Source organism: Ceratotherium simum, chromosome 8 (genome assembly GCF_057802395.1).
Source record: "Ceratotherium simum simum isolate JZ-2026a chromosome 8, ASM5780239v1, whole genome shotgun sequence".
NCBI lineage: Eukaryota > Metazoa > Chordata > Mammalia > Perissodactyla > Rhinocerotidae > Ceratotherium > Ceratotherium simum.
The window spans coordinates 32863195-32882567 of NC_141907.1; the positions used below are offsets into that span (position 1 = coordinate 32863195).

General features: G+C 35.5%; 1 protein-coding gene across 1 annotated transcript in view; it reads left to right on the forward strand.

Moving 5' to 3' along the window:
• UBE2K (ubiquitin conjugating enzyme E2 K) overlaps positions 1-19373 on the forward strand; it is a 68360-nt gene that overhangs the window by 23675 nt on the left and 25312 nt on the right. Inside the window, exon 2 of the mRNA XM_004418993.3 lies at positions 15760-15853. Coding sequence (XP_004419050.1) covers positions 15760-15853 — 94 coding nt within the window. The remainder of the gene's footprint in view (positions 1-15759; positions 15854-19373) is intronic.

Genomic DNA, 19373 nt, shown 5'->3' on the forward strand with positions numbered 1-19373 from the left:
GCCTCTGTAAGTAGAATCATACAGTATTTGTGTTTTTGTGATTGGCTTATTTCACTTAGCATAATGTCCTCAATGTTCATCCATGTTGTAGCGTGTCAAATTTTTTTCTTTCTTAAGGCTGAATAGAATAATATCCCATTGTATGTGTATACTATGTTGTGTTTACCTATTTATCTGTCAGTGAACACTTGTGTTGCTTCCACTTTTTGGCTGTTTTGAATAATGCTGCCATGAACATGGGTGTGCTAATTATCTAACACTGTGCCAAAAATGTACAACCAAAATTTCACAATGTTATAAACTATTAAGACATCAATAAAAAAAAAAAAAAAAGACTGCTTCAAATTTTTTGAGTATGTACCCAGAAGTAGAATTGTTAGATCATATAGGATTTCTATTTTCAATTTTTTAATGAACCAACATACTGTTTTTCCATTGTGGCTGTACCATTCTACGTTCCCACCAGCAGTGCACAAGGATTCCAGTTTCTTCACATCCTCGCCAACATTTGTTATTTTCAGTTTTTTGATAGTAGCCATCCCAATGGGTATGAGGTGGGTATCTCATTGTGGTTTTGATTGGCATTTCCCTAATGATAGTTATGTAGTGATGTTGAGCATCCTTTTATGTGCTTGTTGGCCATTTGTATATCTTGTGGAGAAATGTCTGTTCAAGTACTTGGCCTATTTTTTAAATTGGGTTATTTGTCTTTTGTTATTGAGTTTAAGAGCTCTCCATATATTCTAGATATTAACCCTTTGGTGTTTACATAATTTGCAAATATATTCTCCCATTCCATACGTTGCCTTTTCACTATGTCTATTGTGTCCTTTGATGCACAGAAGTTTTTCATTTTGATGTCCAGTTTATTTTTACTTTTGTTGCCTGTGTTTTTGGTGTCATATCCAAAAAATCATTGCCAAATCCAATGCTACAAAGCTTTTATTTTATGTTTTCTTCTTAGAGTTTTATAGTTTTCCATCCCTTTACTGTTAATATATCTGTCTTTATATTTAAAGTGGGTTTCTTGTAGACAACGTATAGTTGGATCTTTTTTTATTCACTCTGACAATATCTATCTTTTGTTATATTTAGACCATTGACATTTAAAATTATTATTGATAGAGTTGGATTAATGTTACTTAAGTATGATATTGGCTGTGGGTTTGTCATATATGGTCTTTATTATGTTGAGTTAGTTTTCTTGTGTACCCACTTTATTGAGAGTTTTTATCATAAATGGATGTTGGATCTTGTCAAGTACTTTCTCTGTGTCTATTGAGATGATCATGTGATTTTTATTCCTCATTTTGTTAATGTGCTATATCACATTGATTGATTTGTGGATGTTGAACCATCCCTGCATCCCTGGTATAAATCCCACTTGATCATAGTGTATGATCCTTTCAGTGTATTGCTGTATTCAATTTGCCAATATTTTGTTTAGGATTTTTGCATCTATGTTCATCAGTGATATTGGCCTGTAATTTTCCTTTGTGTTGTCTTTGGTTTTGGTATCAGGGTAATGTTGGTCTCATAGAATGGGTTAGGAAGTGTTTCATCTTCTTTAATATTTTGAGAAGGATAGGTATTTTAAATTTTCTTTGAATGTTTGGTAAAATTCTCCAGAGAAACCATCTGGTCCTGGACTTTTGTTTTTTGGGAGATTTTTGATTACTGTTTTAATCTCTTTGCTTGTGATTGGTCTATTTACATTCTCTATTTCTTGATTCAGTTTTGGGAGGTTGTATGAGTCTAAGAATTTTTCCATTTCTTCTAGGTTATCCAGTTTGTTGGCATATAGTTTTTCATAGTATTCTCTTCTACTCCTTTGTATTTCTGTGGATAGTATCTGTTGTGATTTCTTCTCTTTCAATACTAATCTTATTTGAGCCTTCTCTTTTTTTCTTAGTGAGTGTGGCTAAGGGTTTGTCAATTTTGTTTATCTTCTCAAAGAACCAGCTCTTAGTTTCATTGATCCTTTCTACTGTTTTTTTTTTTTTTTAGCCTCTGTTTCATTTATTTCTGCTCTAAATTTTATTATTTCCCTCCTGCTGACTTTGGACTTTGTTCTTCTTTTTCTAGTTCTGTTAGGTGTAGTTTAAGATTTGAGATTTTTCTTGTTTGTTGAGGTGGGCCTGTATTGCTATAAATTTCCCTCTTAGAACTGCTTTGCTGCATCCTGTAAGAGTTGGTATGATGTATTTTCATTTTCATTTGTCTCCAGGTATTTTTTGATTTCTCCTTTGATTTCTTCATTGATCCAATGGTTGTTCAGTAGCATGTTGAGGTCCCCTACTATTATTGTGTTGTGGTGAATTTCACCCTTTAGGTCTGTTAGTAGTTGCTTTATATACTTTGGTGGTCCTGTGTTAGGTGCATATATATTCATAAATGTTATGTCCTTTTGGTGGCGTGTCCCTTTTATCATTATATACTGCTGATCTTTGTCTCTCATTGTCATTTTATTTTGAAGTCTGCTTTGTCTAATATAAGTAGGGCAATACCTGCTTTCTTTTTTGTGTGTGTGTGTGAGGAAGATTAGCCCTGAGCTAACATCCATTGCCAATCCTCCTCTTTTTGCTGAGGAAGATTGGCCCTGGGCTAATATCCGTGCCCATATTCCTCTACTTTGTATGGGACGCTGCCACAGCATGGCTTGACAAGTGGTACGTCGGTCCATGCCTGGGATCTGCACCCGCGAACCCCTGGGCTGCCAAAGTGGAGTGCTCGAACTTAACTGCTAAGCCACTCAGGCCGGCCCCAAAACCTGCTTTCTTTTGCTTGCCGGTTGCTTGGAGTATTGTCTTCCATCCCTTCATTCAGAGCCTGTGTTTGTCATTAGAGCTGAGATGTGTTTCCTGGAGGCGGCATGTTGTTGGGTCTTGTTTTTTAATGCGCCCAGCCACTCTAATCTCTTTTGATTGGAGGATTCAATCCATTTACAGTTAGAGTGGTTATTGATATGAGGGCTTAATACTGCCATTTTATGTCTTGTTTCCCAGTGGTTCTATATTTCCATTGTTTTTTTTCCCTTGGATTTCTGAGTGCCATTTCAGTTTGGTGGTTTTCTGTGATGGTTTTCTTAGTTTTCTCTTTAATTATGATTTGTGGCTCTGCTCTGACTTTTTTAGTGGTTCCATGAGGTTTGTGTCAAAGATCTCATAGATGAAATAGTCCATTTTCTGATAGCCTCTGATCTCCATTAGCCTAAGCAGTTTCCATGCCTTTCCTCTTCCCCTTCTGAATTATTCTTGTCACAAATTGTTCCTCTTTTTTTTTTTTTAAATTTTTAATTTTAGTTTATTTTTTTTGTGAGGAAGATTGGCCCTGAGCTAACATCTGCCAATCCTCCTCTTTTTGCTGAGGAAGACCGGCCCTGGGCTAACATCCATGCCCATCTTCCTCCACTTACATGGGACGCTGCCACAGCATGGTTTGACAAGCGGTGCATCAGTGCACACTCGGGATCCGAACTGGCGAACCCCAGGCCACCGCAGCGGAGCGCACGCACTTAACTGCTTGCGCCACCAGGCCGGCCCCACAAATTGTTCTTTTCTGTGCGGTGAGTTTGTGACTAAATTGAACTGTTTATGGTTATTTTTTTTTTTTAATAATTTTATTTATTTATTTATTTTCCCCCAAAGCCCCAGTAGATAGTTGTATGTCATAGCTGCACTTCCTTCTAGTTGCTGTATGTGGGATGTGGCCTCAGCATGGCTGGAGAAGTGGTGCGTCGGTGCACGCCCGGGACCCGAACCCGGGCTGCCAGCAGCGGAGCGCGTGCACTTAACCACTAAGCCATGGGGCCAGCCCATTTATAGTTATTTTTGATGCTTTTCTTTCCTTTGTCTTTTATGTTATAATTGTTTACTAACCTATTCTGATATAGAGTTGCAATGTTCTGCATCTTCCTATCTCCTTGCTCAAGGTTTTGTAAGCCTTAGCCTTTTTGTTACAGGTAGGAGGGCTTCCTTCATCATTTCTTGTAAGGGAGGTCTAGTGGTGACGAACTCCCTTAGCTTTTGTTTATCTGAGAAAGTTTTTATTTCTTCACCGTATCTGAAGGATAGTTTCACTGGATAGAGTATTCTTGACTGAAAGTTTTTGTCTTTCAGTATTTTTAGTATGTCATTCCATTCTCTCCTAGCCTGTAAGGTTTCCGATGAGAAATCTGCCAAAAACCAATTAGGGATTCCTTTGTAGGTTATTTTCTTCTGCCTTGCTGCCCTTAATATTTTTTCTTTGTCATTGCCTTTTGCCAGTTTTAATATTATATGCTGTGGAGAAGGTCTTTTTTGCATTAATGTATTAGAAGTTCTATTGGTTTCATATACTTATAAGTCCAGTTCCATCCCCAGGTTTGGAAAGTTTTCTGCTATTATTTCTTTGAACAAGCTCTCTGTTCCTTGCTCCCTCACTTCTCCCTCTGGAATACCTATAATTCCTAATTGAGTTGATTATTTCTTGAAGAATTTCTTCATTTTTTAAAAATCTTAGTTCTCTCTTCTCCATGTGAAGCATTTCTGTATTTTTATCCTCTAAGTCACTTAATTCTGTCCTCCATAACATCAGCTCTATTTTTTATGGATTCTAGATTATTTTTTATCTCGTTAATTGTGTTCTTCATCTCCAGAATTTCTGTTTGGTTTTTTTTTAGTGTTAAATCTCTTTGGGGAAGTATTCCTTCTGTTTGTTAATTTTGTTCCTGAGCTGATTGAACTGAGTTTTCTTGTAACTTGTTGAGTTTATTTTATGATAACTATTTTGAATTCTCTGTCATTTTGATTGTAAATTTCTGTGAGTTCCAGATTGGTTTCTGGAGACTTGTCATTTTTCTTCTGCTGTGAAGGGTTAATGTAGTTTTTCATGGTGTTAGATGAAGTGATCCTTTGCCAGCACATTTGTGGTAGTATTAGTTTGCAGATTCTACCTGCCACCACTGTGTAGGGGCAGAAGCTATGTCTTCTGCTCCTGCCCCATCTGCTGAAAGTTGTGTGGGTAGGGCTACTGTGCATTTGCCTGGTTGGCTGCAGCCGCTCTGCAGGTTGCGCTTACATGGGCAGGGCCTATGTGCTCAGCAAGCGGGTTGGGCACCGTAGGTGGGGCCTCTGTGCTCGGCAGGGGACCAGCTAAGCTGTTGTGTGCTAAGCAGGAGGGATGCCTACTTAGGGGCTGAGCCGCCCTTCAGTGGCACCCGTGGGTTGCTGTGTTCTGTGGGCGGGGCACTTTCTAAGTGGGCAGGGTGCCTTCTTGCCTGAGCTGTGTTCAGTGGGCGAGTGCCCACATGGGGGCTGAGCCACTGCCACTTCGTGTAGAGTGCTCCCACCAGTTGTGGTCTGGGCTGCAACTCTGAAAGCTTTCATGTAGGCCAAGCTGTCCCTGCCTCTTCTCACGCCAGCTACTGTGTGAGCATCCACGACCTTGATTGCTGCCACTGGAGTTGGATGGGGGTAGAATCACCTATTTCCACTGCCTCCCGGGTATCCAGTACTACCACCTTCAGCTGTATAGCTGCGTGGATCTCTCAGACGTCTTGTTGTGCTGTGCAGGGAATCCTCTGCTGGTTAATGAGTGTCCATTTTGTCATAACTGAAAGAGGAGAGGCTAAGGGAACAACTCGTTCCACCATGATGCTGACGTCACTTGCCTGCCTTATCTTGTTTTGGTTGAGCATTTTATGATTCCATTTATTTTAATCTCTTAGCATATCAATTTTTTATTTAACTTTTCTTAGTAGTTGCCGTTGGATTTGCTGTACACACTTACAAGTGCTCTTTTAAATAACACTATACTACTTCATGGGTAGTGCACGTATTTTATAACAGAATTCATCTTTCCTCCCTCTCGTCCATTATTACATTTCTATCACTTATTTCACTTATCCATAAGCTACCATCACCAAATACTTTGTTGTTGTTATTATTATGAACGTAATGTTATCTGTGAGATCAATTAAGAATAAGAAAAACTAAAGATTTTGTTTTACCTTCAATTATTTTTCTCTAATGCTCTTCCTTTCTTTATGTAAACTCCAGGTTTCTGATCTGTATCATTTTCCTTCTTTGGAAGAATTTTAACATTTCTTACAAATCAGATCTACTGGCAACAGAGCCCCTCAATTTTTGTTTGTCTAAGAAGTCTTTATTTGTCCCTCATTTCTGAAGGATAGTTTTGCTGGATAGAGTTCTAGGTTGGTGTGGCCTTTTTCTTTCAACATTTAAAATATTTCACTCCATTCTCCACTTGCTTCTGTGGTTTCTGAAGAGAAGTTTGATGTAATTCTTATGTTTGCTCCTCCATAGGCAAAGTGTTTTTTCCCTCTGGCTTCTTTCAAGATTTTTTTCTTTGTTTTTTTGTTTTCTTCAGTTTGAATATGATACGCCTGGGTGTCGATTTTTTTTGGGGGTTTATCCTGGTTTGTACTCTCTGAGCTTCCTGGATCTGTGAATTCGTGTCTGTCATTAATTTAGAGAAATTCTTAGTCATTATTGCTTAAAATATTTCTTCCTTTCCTTTCTTTTTCTGGTATACCTATTACTTGATGTTACACCTTTTTGATGTTCTGTTCTGTCCTTTTCATTTGTTTTTCCTTTGCATTTCAGTTTTGGAAGTTTCATGACATTTCTTCTAGCTCACTGATTCTTTCTTTGTCTGTGTTCATCTACTGATGAGCCCGTCAAAGGCATTTTTCATTTCTGTTACAGTGTTTTTGATTTCTAGCATTTCTTGATTCTTTTTTAGAGTTTTCATCTTTGCCTATATTACCCACCTGTTTTGGATGTCAACTTTTTCCATTAGAGCACTTAGCATATTAATCATAATTTTAAATTTTCAGTCTAATTCCAGCATTTCTGCCATATCTGAGTCTGGTTCTGTGTTTTTTGTCTTATTCTGCCTTGTAATTTTTTTCTTGAAAGCCAGTCATGATGTACTGGGTAAAAGGAACTGAGGTAAATAGGCTTATAGTGTGAGACTTTATTTTTATCTGTCTAGGGATTAAGCTCTGTTTACTGTTTGCTGTAGCTGTAGATGTCAGAGACTAAAATCTCCTCTCATATCCTTGTTTTTGTCTCCTCTGTTGTCTTTGGGAACTAAGAGACATCTTAAGTGATCTGAGACACGCAGTTCTTTGGATTGTAATCTTATACAGAAGATGACTTGTTGTGTAAGTAAGGTTTAGGGGCAGCGGAAGTGTTCTGTAGTCCTGTGATTAAATCTCAATCTTTTAGTGAGCCTATGCCCCTAAGCTTTGACCTTCAAAAGTGCTTCTTAGTCTCCTTTCTCTTTAGGTTAGATTGAAGGCTAGAAGGGGCTGGAGTTAGGTATTTCCCTTCCCTGGGATCAGTTAGATCTGTTAAAACCCCTGTCCTTTAGGCTCTGGTGAAATAGTTTTTCTTGAGGGCAGACTCTTGAGGGCAGACTTTGTTGAGAAGAACAGAATACTCTGGGCTTATTTTAAAATAGCTACTTCCCCCGTCCCCCTGCCAGAAGCATGAGGGCATTTTTCTCTGATCTTTAATGTGAAAAGCTGCTAAGGATCCTGGAGGTAAAAGCTCATAAAAGTGGGAGGGCCCCCTGGGAGTTTTTCACTCTGAAATTCATCCCCACTGAGCCTCTAGCATTTCATTAATTCCAGTTTAGGTTTTCCTACCCAGGTAATGGTTCATGCAGAGTTGCTTTTGAGCTTTTGTTCTGGTAGCATTTGATTCTCTTTTTCTACTCATCTGCTCTCCAGTTTTGGGGGCAGTGGTTTGCCTTGTGACTTCAATTCTCTGATGAATCTAAGAGTTGTTGATTTTCATTTTGTTCAGCTTTTTTCTTCTATGGATGGGAGTGGCAACTTCCAAGTTTTTACATGCTGAATTGGAAACATGAAGTCTACTCATTTATTTTTGTTCATAGCATTCTATTAAATTGCACCATAATTTTTGTAGATCTCTCTCAATTGTTTGATACTTAGATTATTGTTTTTCATTGTGTATAATGCTTCAGTGAGTTCTGTTATGATTATAGTTCTCTTCTATCTGGATTGAAAGATTTCCTTAGGTAGTTTCTGAGAGTGGGAATACTGGGTTTAAAGAGTATGACAAGTTTTATGGTGTTAATACTTTTTGCTGTATTACCTTAGAAAAGGGTTTTTGAGCTTTATTGGTATCACTTCGACCTTAACAGTATTGAGTATTAAGAATTTTGCCAGTTTAGAAAATGTAAAATGTAATAGAAGATTACTTTGCATGTGGCTGTCCAGTTTTCTAGCACCAGTTGTTGAAAATACTATCCTTTTTCTCCATCAAATTACTCATTTGTCAAAGATCAGTTGACTGTATAAATATAGGCCTGTTTCTGGGCTCCCTATTCTGTTCCATTAGTCTGTGTCTGTTTTTTCACCAATACTATGCTGTCTTGATTTCAGTAGCTTTACAGTAGCCCCATCAGAATTGGAGCTTTCTTCAGCAAATAAATGAAGAAGGGAAGGTGATTGCTCTCACACGAGATGAGGTGAAGTGGTGTACAAATGTGGCTGTGGGTGTCATTCTTGCTGTGTGTCTAGCAATGTAATTGTGAACATCAGAAAATCTTAATTCAGGCACATTCCTGTTCTGGGCATGTATTTCCTTTGCAAATTAAAGCTTGTTTAAGCCAGTTCTCAAAAGTATTGTGCTCTTACAAATGCGCCAGGTAATGAATTAAATTTAGACCCTATTCTTAAATTTGTAATCTCTCTCCCAATAAGTGAGCCTTAAAAGACTGTGATAGATCAGGATGATTGTGGCAGGGGTCACAATTAAGACTTGATTCCTGAAGATTTAAATAGTCCACACTAGTAGGGTGGAAAAAAGTTAGGAGTTCATCAAAGATAGAAAAGCAAGAAACCTACACAGCTACATTCACCTGCATATATCTTTTTCTCTTTCTTTCCTGATAATAGTTTGTGTTCCATTCTCTGATCTAAGTCAGTCACTTATGCTTCTCATTCTGGATTTCACCCATTCTACCCCATTCCATCTTGTTCATTACATTATCTGCCATCTTTATTTTTAGTCTCTCACTTTCTATCATAGCTGTCCCACTAGCATTTAAACATACTGTTTAATGGCTATGTTGTAAAGAAAACCAATCTTCTGCCCTCATTCTTCCTCCAACTGCTGCCTTATTTCTCACTTCCCCTTCATAGCCAAAATTTGGAAGAGTTATCTCTCATCGTGATCTCCATTCCCTCACCTTTCATGGACTAGTCAATTACAGTGGGTGCTTTTACCTTTTCACTTTGCAAAGACCTCCCTGTTGCTCAGTCCATCAGCCTTTTTAAAGTTTTTTGCAGCAAAAGTTATGTTTGTGTTTAAAATAATTTTCAAGCAGCACCATGGTTTCCCGTCTGCCCCAGATCCATAGTTCTTAGTTTTCCTACCCTAAGGGAACCACTGTTGCCAGTTTCTTATTTATGTTTTTGAAAGTATTCTGTGCACACACACACAGACACACACAACATATTCAGGGCTTTCAATGTGAAGAAAATAATTATTATGCTTATTTTTTCTTTATGCAGTCTGATTAAGAGTGATGTATGTAAAGTCTAAAAGTCTCTTTGAGTAAGTAAAATAAAAAATTTAAATGATAAAATATTGTGTCATAGTATAAGTGGCGGTATTTTTTTCTTACTGGCATACATCAGGGCAATCTATAATTGGTGGTAACTTAGAGTCAATGAAATAGAATGTATATGTCTTGGCTCATGAGTCATTTTTGAAACCAGGCTTCACTAATTATTAGCTGTGTGACCTGTTTGTATCTCAATTTCCTTATTGGTAAATGCATAAGGTTGTTATGAAGGTTGAGTTATTACGTATGAGTCAGAATACTGCTTATGAGATGTTACGTAAGTATTAGCTATTATTATTGTTATTATCATTAATCTCTCAGCAACATTAGTTACTCTCTCCTTAAAACATTTTCCTTCCTTTGGTGCTTGTGATAACAGACTATCCCAGTCTTTCCCATCTTGGTCATCGTATCTTCAGTCCAGATCACTCCTGAAGTCTAGACCTGAGTTTTCAATTGTTTACTTGGCCCTTTGGATTTTCATTAGATACCTGTTCTCAAAATGTCCAAAACTGAATTTTTGATTTTCCCTCTTCCCCAAACTCTGACTCCTCAATTTCTTGTTACCTTATCTTAGTTTATTGTGCTATCATCCACCCGGTGGAAAAGCAAAACTATAAGAGTGAACCATGTTACTTCCTTAAGATATACAACTTTTAATATATAATAACTAAGTCCTATAAATTTTACCTCCTCTTTCTCTTAGTTCATCTACTTCTTTTCATCTCAGTGGACTTTCTAATCATTCTCACTGGATTCCTAACTTTTCTCTCGATCTACTTTAATCTCCCTGCAGGCATTTTTTTCCCTCACTACAGCCAGCTTGTTCTTTAAAAGACCCAAATCTGATTGTCATGTCACAACTTGAAATGTTTCTCTTTGTTCTTCATGACTCTGGATAATCTGGCTCCTGCCTACTTTCCTTGTCTTGTTTCTGTTCTTTCAGTCTGTATATTCTAGTCACCTTGGTGGCTTTTCAATTCCTAAACATGCCAGGCCCTTCTTTGCCTCTGTTTTGCACAGGATGAATTTTCTGCCTGAAATGCTATCATTGGATTTGCCTAGTTAAATCTTTTAAAGGTAGTTTCCTTGGAGAAGCCTCTTCTTACCCTCCAGATTCTCTTTCTGTTAAATATTACTCTCATGATCTCCTGTACTTCATTTAAAAATTATATAATTCATTGTTTAATACCTTAGAATGAACATTTCTGGTTGGTCATTTTACCATCAGTATCTGTTTGCCTTGCAGATAGTGAGTACTCAATAAATATTCATGGAATTAATGTGTTCAGAACTTTAATTATTCTGTGTCGTAGATTGTGTGAAGTATGATGACAAAACTCCAGAAAGTAAAATTTTAATGGCACACTGTTGCTGTAATTGGAAAGGCTATTATTTCCTGGTTCTTTAGCGCTGTACTGTCCAGTACTGTAGCCGCTGGTCACATAGGACTTTTGTCCATCATTTTAAAAAATTACTTTTGATTTTTTAAAGTGTACTATTCACTTGTTTTAAGTATGTTCACAGGGTTGTGCAACTGTCACCACTATCTAATTCCAGAACATATCATCACCACAAAAAAGAATTGCTTACCCATTAGCAGATCTTTTCCATTTCCCCCTCCCCCCTCCCCTAACAACCACTAATTTACTTTCTATATCTGTGAATTTGCCTATCAGATGTGGGTTTTGAAGACTTGAAATTTGGCCAGACCAAATTGAAATGTGCTATAATTGTAAATTACACAGTGGATTTTGAAGACTTAGTATTGAAAAAAATGTAAAATATCTCAGAAGTTTTAATTTTGATTACATGTTAGGATGATAATTTTTTTATATTTTGGAGGTAAATATATAATTCAAATTAATTTGTTTTCTTTTACTCTTTTTAATGTCATTACTAGAAAATTTGAAAGTATGTTTGTAGCTTACGTTTTATTTCTATTGGACAGCACTGGTCTAGAACTTGTTTTTAGTAAGGACTGTAAGTGTGTCTCCATAGCCTCAGTTTCTCATTGTCCTTCTTGTCTCTTAGTTACCATCTCAACCGTACTTTGGGAGGTGACATGCCCCAAGCTTCAGCTTTTTCTTTTTTTTATTGCTTAGAAAGTGGAAATCTTGCTTATTTCTTGTGCCTTAGAATAGTAGGGGAAAGATAAGTCATTTACATTAAATTATGAGAAAGTAATGGCAACTGTTAAATCTTTTAAGCCTCATTTCCAACAAATTATGAAAAATTGAATTTCACATTTATTTGCATGATAATGGTGAACAATGCCCCTAAATTTTGGTGGTTGTGATTTGACTGGGAAACAAATTAATAGTTTCTTTATAGCGTATGAGAATTATTATACCTTTAGGGGTCAGTTAGAATTATATTTGTCTTCTCTGAAATTTGGATTTTAAATTTTATTTTAAAATAAGTTTTCCAGAATAAATAGAAGTGAGACTAATATGATAAATTATCCTTTAAAAAGTACAGTATTTGCTTTAGGTGGAGGTTTTCTGTTCTAACATTATTATAAAAAGTCAACATATTGCAATGTTAAATGGCTACTGTACATTCAGCATTTACTGTGTGGCAGGCATTGTTCTATATACTGTATTGATTCATTTCATTCCCCCATGAACTGTATGTAGTAGGTACTATTATAATCCCCAATTGACCGAAGGTGAAACTGAGGTATGGAGTGGTTAATTAACTTGGTCAAGGTCACATAGTAACTTTTAAACAGGTTAAATAACAATATATTTTATACTTGGTGCTTATATGATAAAATCTTTCAATTTTTAGTTTTTCTCACTAGAGTGTAAGCTCAAGTGGGCAGGGACTTAGTTTTGTTTACTAACACTTGAAATTGCTTTCTGGCCTACAGTAGGCCCTGGGAATTATTATTTTTGTAATTATTTTTTTTTGATTTATTTATTTTTTCCCCCAAAGCCCCAGTAGATAGTTGTATGTCGTAGCTGCACATCCTTCTAGTTGCTGTATGTGGGACATGGCCTCAGCATGGCCGGAGAAGCGGCGCGTCGGTGCGCGCCCGGGATCCGAACCCGGGCCACCAGCAGCAGAGCGTGCGCACTTAACCGCTAAGCCACGGGGCCGGCCCGGCCCTGGGAATTATTTGAAAGAATTTTGTGATGATGGTATCAATTCACCAAGAGACTTGGCTTTGGAAATCTATTAGAATTGCTATAAATTTTGCACTGTTGCTTGTTAGTAATATTTGTTTATTTACCACATCTAAATTGGCTTTAACATTGTGTGCTATTTTGCATACTTTTTATGTATGTTATATCTTAATAAAATAGTTTATTTAAAAAATGTTTACTAGGAGCTGTAGCTTCTATTCATTTCTTTTCCTTTTATGTGTTAGAAATGCATTGGAGCCACAAGGGAACATCAGGAAAACCAAGACTACCAGAGGTCCCATGGTGTGTTTAGCTGAATAGAGAGAAGAAAGTATAGAAAAGCAACTTTGCAGTGTCTTCACAAAAAATGTAGTGCAGTGATAACACAATTCTTCCAGGTTTCGGCCAAAAGCATTAGCCTCCCTGGTTGTTGCAGTAATTAAAATGAATAACACATTGTTTTGTTATTTATTTTTAGAAATTACATTTCCATTCTTAGACTGGAAACAGAACTGTGAAATAAATTTTGTAAAATAGGGCTTTGAAATCAAAGGTTTTTGTAATTAATATTGTTAGGGAAGGGGTAACTATGCTACTTCCATCCTGGAGATTCTCATTTAATTGTGAAGTATGTATTCTCATTTTACACTAATAAAATTGAGAGTTAGATGTTAAGTGACTTACCTGAATTAACACCACAAGTAAGTGGTGAAACTAGAACTCAACTCACATTTGTCTGACTCCAAAGGCCATGCCTTTTCTAATACTGTCTGTCATCTTCTGCCATTTTCCATGTCTTCCTTACAGTTCTTGAGTCTTAAATGGGAGTTTGTTAGTTTGTGGGGGCACTGGGATTGGAGTTTTGGATTATGGAATAACTGGATATTTGAATTAAACTGTGGAGGTAATAAAGGATAATTGTTGCATGATGGAAAAATTAAGCTGTGAAAAATCTTTGTCTTTAACTTTCCTTTTTTTTTTTTTTAGAAAAATCTTTGGTTGTATGCGGATAAAGACTCTAGACCGTATAGAATGCTTTATAATGCGATTCATCATGCTTATTGTATTTTCTTGAGCTGATTTAGTAAATTTTTCATATACTGATAGTGTTCTTTCTCTGGAGTGAAAAAGACTCATTTTTCTCGGAATTATAATTTGGGAGTAATAAGGACAGAAGTATGAAAATTAGTAATACATTATTTAGAATTTTACTACCCAGGCAGTAGAAGGCAATTTAGAAGGCAGCTTTTCTAATTTCTGTTACCTCCTCCTCTCCTCCCCAAAACTGTAGTCTAATCATGTCCTCTAATATTCTTACATTTTAGGGTTATTTGCTTCTTTTTGGGAAGGGGGTATTGTGGGAAGCTAAAGAGAACTTTGAGAGCATTGATGATTTGCAAGATCCAATTACTCTTGTTTTACTTAGAACTCTTAGGGGAGAAATGGAAGTTTGTAGTTAAACTAGTGGCTTCTTAAATTGGTCAGTGAGAATCTGATGCCTCTGATTTTCATTTTGACATTATTCATTTCTGTGCATACTGAACAAGGTATTTTACCATTGCTGAAATTGTACATTTCATTCTCTACCACAATTACTGAGGATGATGATTTTTTAAGGCAGGAAGTTTCCCGTGATGCATATTCATAATTAATTTTAATTTTGTGGTAAAATTATCTTCAGAAAAATATGAAATACTTTAATCCCAAATGTAAAAAAAGGTTATGAAATAAACCACTTTTTTAAAATGCATGAGGTAATTTTTTAATTCTATGTTCTTATTAAAAGATTAATTAGGAGTCATGAAATCTTTAAAATTTGTTTTTTAAGTTATATATTTTTTCTGTACTTAACATTCTGTACTAGAACTATTAGAAAGAGAATAAAAGTAGTATCTTCTGTTGGGGGTAAGTAGAGGATGCCAAAGACCGTAAAGCAGTAATTCTTACACTGTTCTATCCAGTAAAAGTTTAAGATCAATTCTAAAGCAAAAGCTCTACTCTTGAAATCTTACGAGGCTTTCTTTCATAAGAGTAGGTATGTTGTATTACTTAGGTAAAGATATGAATTCCTAACCCAAAATTGAAGACATAACTTGTATATTAAGGATTTATATTTTAAAAAATTGAGAAAAGGAGAGGACTTACTGTATTAGGAATATAGACCAGTAAGGTACTAGTATAGGTTAGAAAATATAAGTGGAGAGCCCATTTGCAGACAGGTACTTGTGAACGTTAATGTGAATCCCACTGGCAGATTTTCTGAATCATTTAACATCACTATTGACTCTGAGAATGGACTGAGAGATTGAAGTGATACTATAGATACGAAAGTACTTTGAGAAATGTAAAGTGCAAAATAAATAGATGTAGATAAATTTAAAATAAAAGTCTGTTTTGAAAAGTAGATGATTGCTAATGAAGTAAACTAAGCAGAAAAACAAATTGAAGAAGGCATTAGAAGATTCTAGTGAGGCATTTAGGCTTCAGGAATTTTCATAGAAAGGGAAGTTAATTAGATGCTTAAAGCTTTCACCATCCTGGTGGATGGTATAGTATTTAGTTAACCTAAAGTTTATGTAGAGTTGTCATCCTATAGTTCAAGTAAGAGCTTATAGCGTAAATGGCTTTTAATGACCTTGAATTTTCTGTTTATATGGATAGAACCCATGTAGCCTGGGGGTATAGTATCTACAGATGAGTAGATTTATCACTTTGGATCTAACATACATGAAGTTAGCAAATATAAAATAGGTGTCTGCTATTTTTCTCTAAACATTCCTATAAAGTCAACAAGCCATTGCACTATTGTTCAAAGTGGTGTTATTTCATTAAAAACATTTAAGTGAAAATTTCTTAGTTTTTTTGTTTTAAATATTCTTAAAACTGGCTAATTTAGTGTTAGAAAAGCAACAGTTATTTTTACTAGAGCAGATAATCAAGCTTATGAAAGAGGGGGTTTCAAAATTTTAAAATAGGCTTTTTTCTTGCTGATATAACTAACATTTATTTTCTGTTTATTTTTAAGACGAGCAAAAATCAAATTAAAGTAGATCTTGTAGATGAGAATTTTACAGAATTAAGAGGAGAAATAGCAGGACCTCCAGACACACCATATGAAGGCAAGTACTTTTTTCTGTATCAAAATATTGTGCGTATTAGAACTTATCTGAAACATTAAATCAGAGTAATCTTCAGCATCTATAAACTACATGGAAGGTAACTTCATCTGGCTTAGCATATATAGCAGTTTTTAAAAAATAAATTTAGATACTTATCTAGACTGATTTTTCTTACTGAATTTTAGCTAACTTTTTTCTTTCCCTAAAATAGATTTAGTAGAGCCAAGTTACAGGTTATATAGGTCAGAATTTAACGTATAAAACACCGAGGGTGTTAAGCCTCTAACTTATATGGACTATAGACTCTCAGTTACCCTTCATTTGGTATTTGTAATGAACCTTGTCTGAAATTTCTGACTGATAAAATGTTTATTTTTTTTATAAAAGTTCCTCTCCCCTGTTTGTTGTTAAGGATTTCATTCACTCATATGTCTTCATACAGGCTATCTATATTCCAAATATTTAATTTTCTTTATTCAGGAAAGCTTTACGTGATCATTTCAAGACATACAGAAAAGAAAGGAGGCAGCTTTGCTGAACTTTGTGTTCATAAACTGTCTATAGCTACTTTAGACCATGAAATTGGGTGGTAAGATACAGAAAGAAGCTTTATAGCTTTTTATTTCCTCATTAGGCAGATCTTCAGTAATGAATATTATCGTAAATGTGGGTTATGTAGCATAACCAAGGTTGTTCCATATAATAGGCATTCAAATATTTGTTTAATAGAAATCATATAACAGAATTTGTAGTAGTAGCATTTATTGAGTTTTTACTTATTAGAGCTTTACATATATTTTCTCATTCAATCCTTACAACACATCTTATGAGGTAAGTACAGTTATCACTGTTTCATAGGTGAAGAAATTTAAGCTCAGAGAACTTAAGTAACTTGTCTAAGGTCAAACATCTCAGTGGCACAGCTGGGATTTGAGACCTATAATAGGCTTTGACTTCAAAGCCTATGTTTCTGATCACTTTCTGCTTTTAAATAAATCAGGATTGACTGAATATTAGAAGTGTTGGTGATGTCTACTTTGAGTGTAGTGGTTCTATAGTTCTGTAATGAACAGTTAATATTCTAGAATATTTTTGTTTTCATTCAAAAAAAATTTTTTTTTGAGGAAGATTGACCCTGTGCTAACATCTGTTGCCAATCTTCCTCTCTTTCTTTTTTCTCTACAAGGCCCCAGTACATAGTTGTATATCATAGTTGTAGAGTTGTATCTCTTCTTTGTGGGACAGCGCCTCAGCATGGCTTGATGAGTGGTGAGTAGGTCCATTCCCAGGATCCAAACCGGTGAACCCCAGGCCGCCGAAGTGGAATGCGAGAACTTAACCACTGCACCACCAGGCTGGCCCTTTCATTCAAATTTTTTTTTTTTTTTTAATATTCTGAGTTTTTTTGTTTTGTTTTGTTTTTTTAGGAAGATTAGCCGTGAGCTAACATCTGATGCCAATCGTCCTCTTTTTGCTGAGGCAGATTGGCCTTGGGCTGACATGCATGCCCCTCTTCCTCTACTTTATATGGGACACTGCCACAGCATGGCTTGACAAGCAGTGCGTAGGTCCGCGCCCAGGATCCGAACCTGCAAACCCTGGGGTGCCGAAGCAGAGTGTGCAAACTTAGCTGCTATGCCACTGGGCCGGACCCTTCATACAAATTATTAAAGACACTAGAATATCTTTAGCATTTCCTATCAAATCTTAAATGATAAAATTTTATTTTCTGTTTTATAGTTCATATGAGCCATTTCTAGACTTATTTAAATTTTTATATCGTGTTTTGAGTGCTTTCCATATGCCAGGCCTTGTCTGCATGCTTTCGTGGATGCTATTCATTTAGTCCCTTTGACAGTCATTAGATGGAGATAAGATCTTTAGTTATCTTATAAAAATCAAGTTCTTGTCTAATAGCAGGTGTTGTATGTGATGATAATGCTAGCTTCTTAAAGGCAGACATTATAAATATTCTTAAATTATTTTTTTAGGTTGTTTCAATGTATTTTTAAAAAACTGTAGGGCAGTAGCATCATCATTTTAGAGTTCTTCCAGCAAATTGATATTTATAAACAAGGCACCTCCTGAACCTCCTGAATGAACAGAATGTTCATTACGTTCTTAGCCATTAATAAAGATAGGTGAATTCTTAAAAATTGCATAATATGCACTTATTTGTATGATGATGAAGTTATAAATATACCATATTTATTGATTAGAAACAAGCTTGGTAATTTTTAAGTGCTTATTTCTGCTGCTGCTGCCACTAAATGAGACATTAAAGTTTGATGAGATTAGTTTTAATATGCTGTCTGGGTATATATTTGAGATTAATTTAGATTGTATTCTTTTTATCATAAAACTATTGAGAAGTTGTTCATTTTTTTTTTTAGGAAAAGCACCATTTGAGGGCATAAACTTAGATACTTTTTTTTTTGAAATATGAACATGGGTAAAATATTTTGCTAATATTTATGGCAGGGTTCTTCCTAGTTTTCGAGGATTTTTTAAAATCTCAGTTTAATAGCTAAGGCAAAAGTTTACATGTGAAATGTTAAACCGTTTATAACCATCATAAGTAATGAGGCAGCTATTTTATGTAGTGTTAAAAGTAACCAGATTGAGAAGTAGAATATCCATGAAAAAATTACCATATTGCACATGTTATTTAACTCAGTTTTCTTCTGTTGCCATAATAGCTCAATGGCAAAGGAACAATTTAGTTCTTGGGCCTTTCTTCCTAAGAGTTGTTTTGAATTTACGGAATCATTATTGTTATTTTTTAACATCTCATCCCTTCCCCATTTTCCCTTTGGATTAAGTTAAATTTAAAGATTATAAATTTTTAATATTAAACGCTGTTCTTTAAGAAGTAAATGTTTTATAGTGAAAGCTGTTTTAATATGAATAATGTAGTTAGTGTAAAGCTCCCTTAGTTGTGTTGCTCTGATATATATCAAATAATGCTATGGTTAATAATGCTAGTGGTTATATATTGAAAGTTGTCAGATAATAATGCAAGACAGAGCATATTAATAGCATATGGTGTAGAAATAGGATTTGGGGTACTCTAGGGTCCGGCATTAGTTATATAATATCTCTGGGCTCTCACACTGCTCTTAAGAGATTGTTTTAGACATTCGAGAAGGAAAAATTTTATGTGAAAGTTATAGAGACAGTAATGTGGAATTTAATCAGAAAAAGTAAGATTCTTAGGAAGGAAAAGGAAGAACCTACATATTACTCAGGCCAAGTTTATTATACCTATGTTTGAAGCTAGCATTTATAATTGAACATAAATGGTTATTTCTGTATTCCCAAAAAATTTCCTCAGGTACTCTTCTCTCACCTGTCTTATTTTTTTGTTTCTTTTGTTTTGACTACTTTCCTTTATATTTCACTGCTGCCATATGCTCTGTGATTGAGGCATCTAGTTCAATTTATGTGTCATTTTCTATGGGGTTCTATTAAAATAATTAGGAAGGAAAGAAGAATTAGAGAACCAAAAAGGACTTGAAAG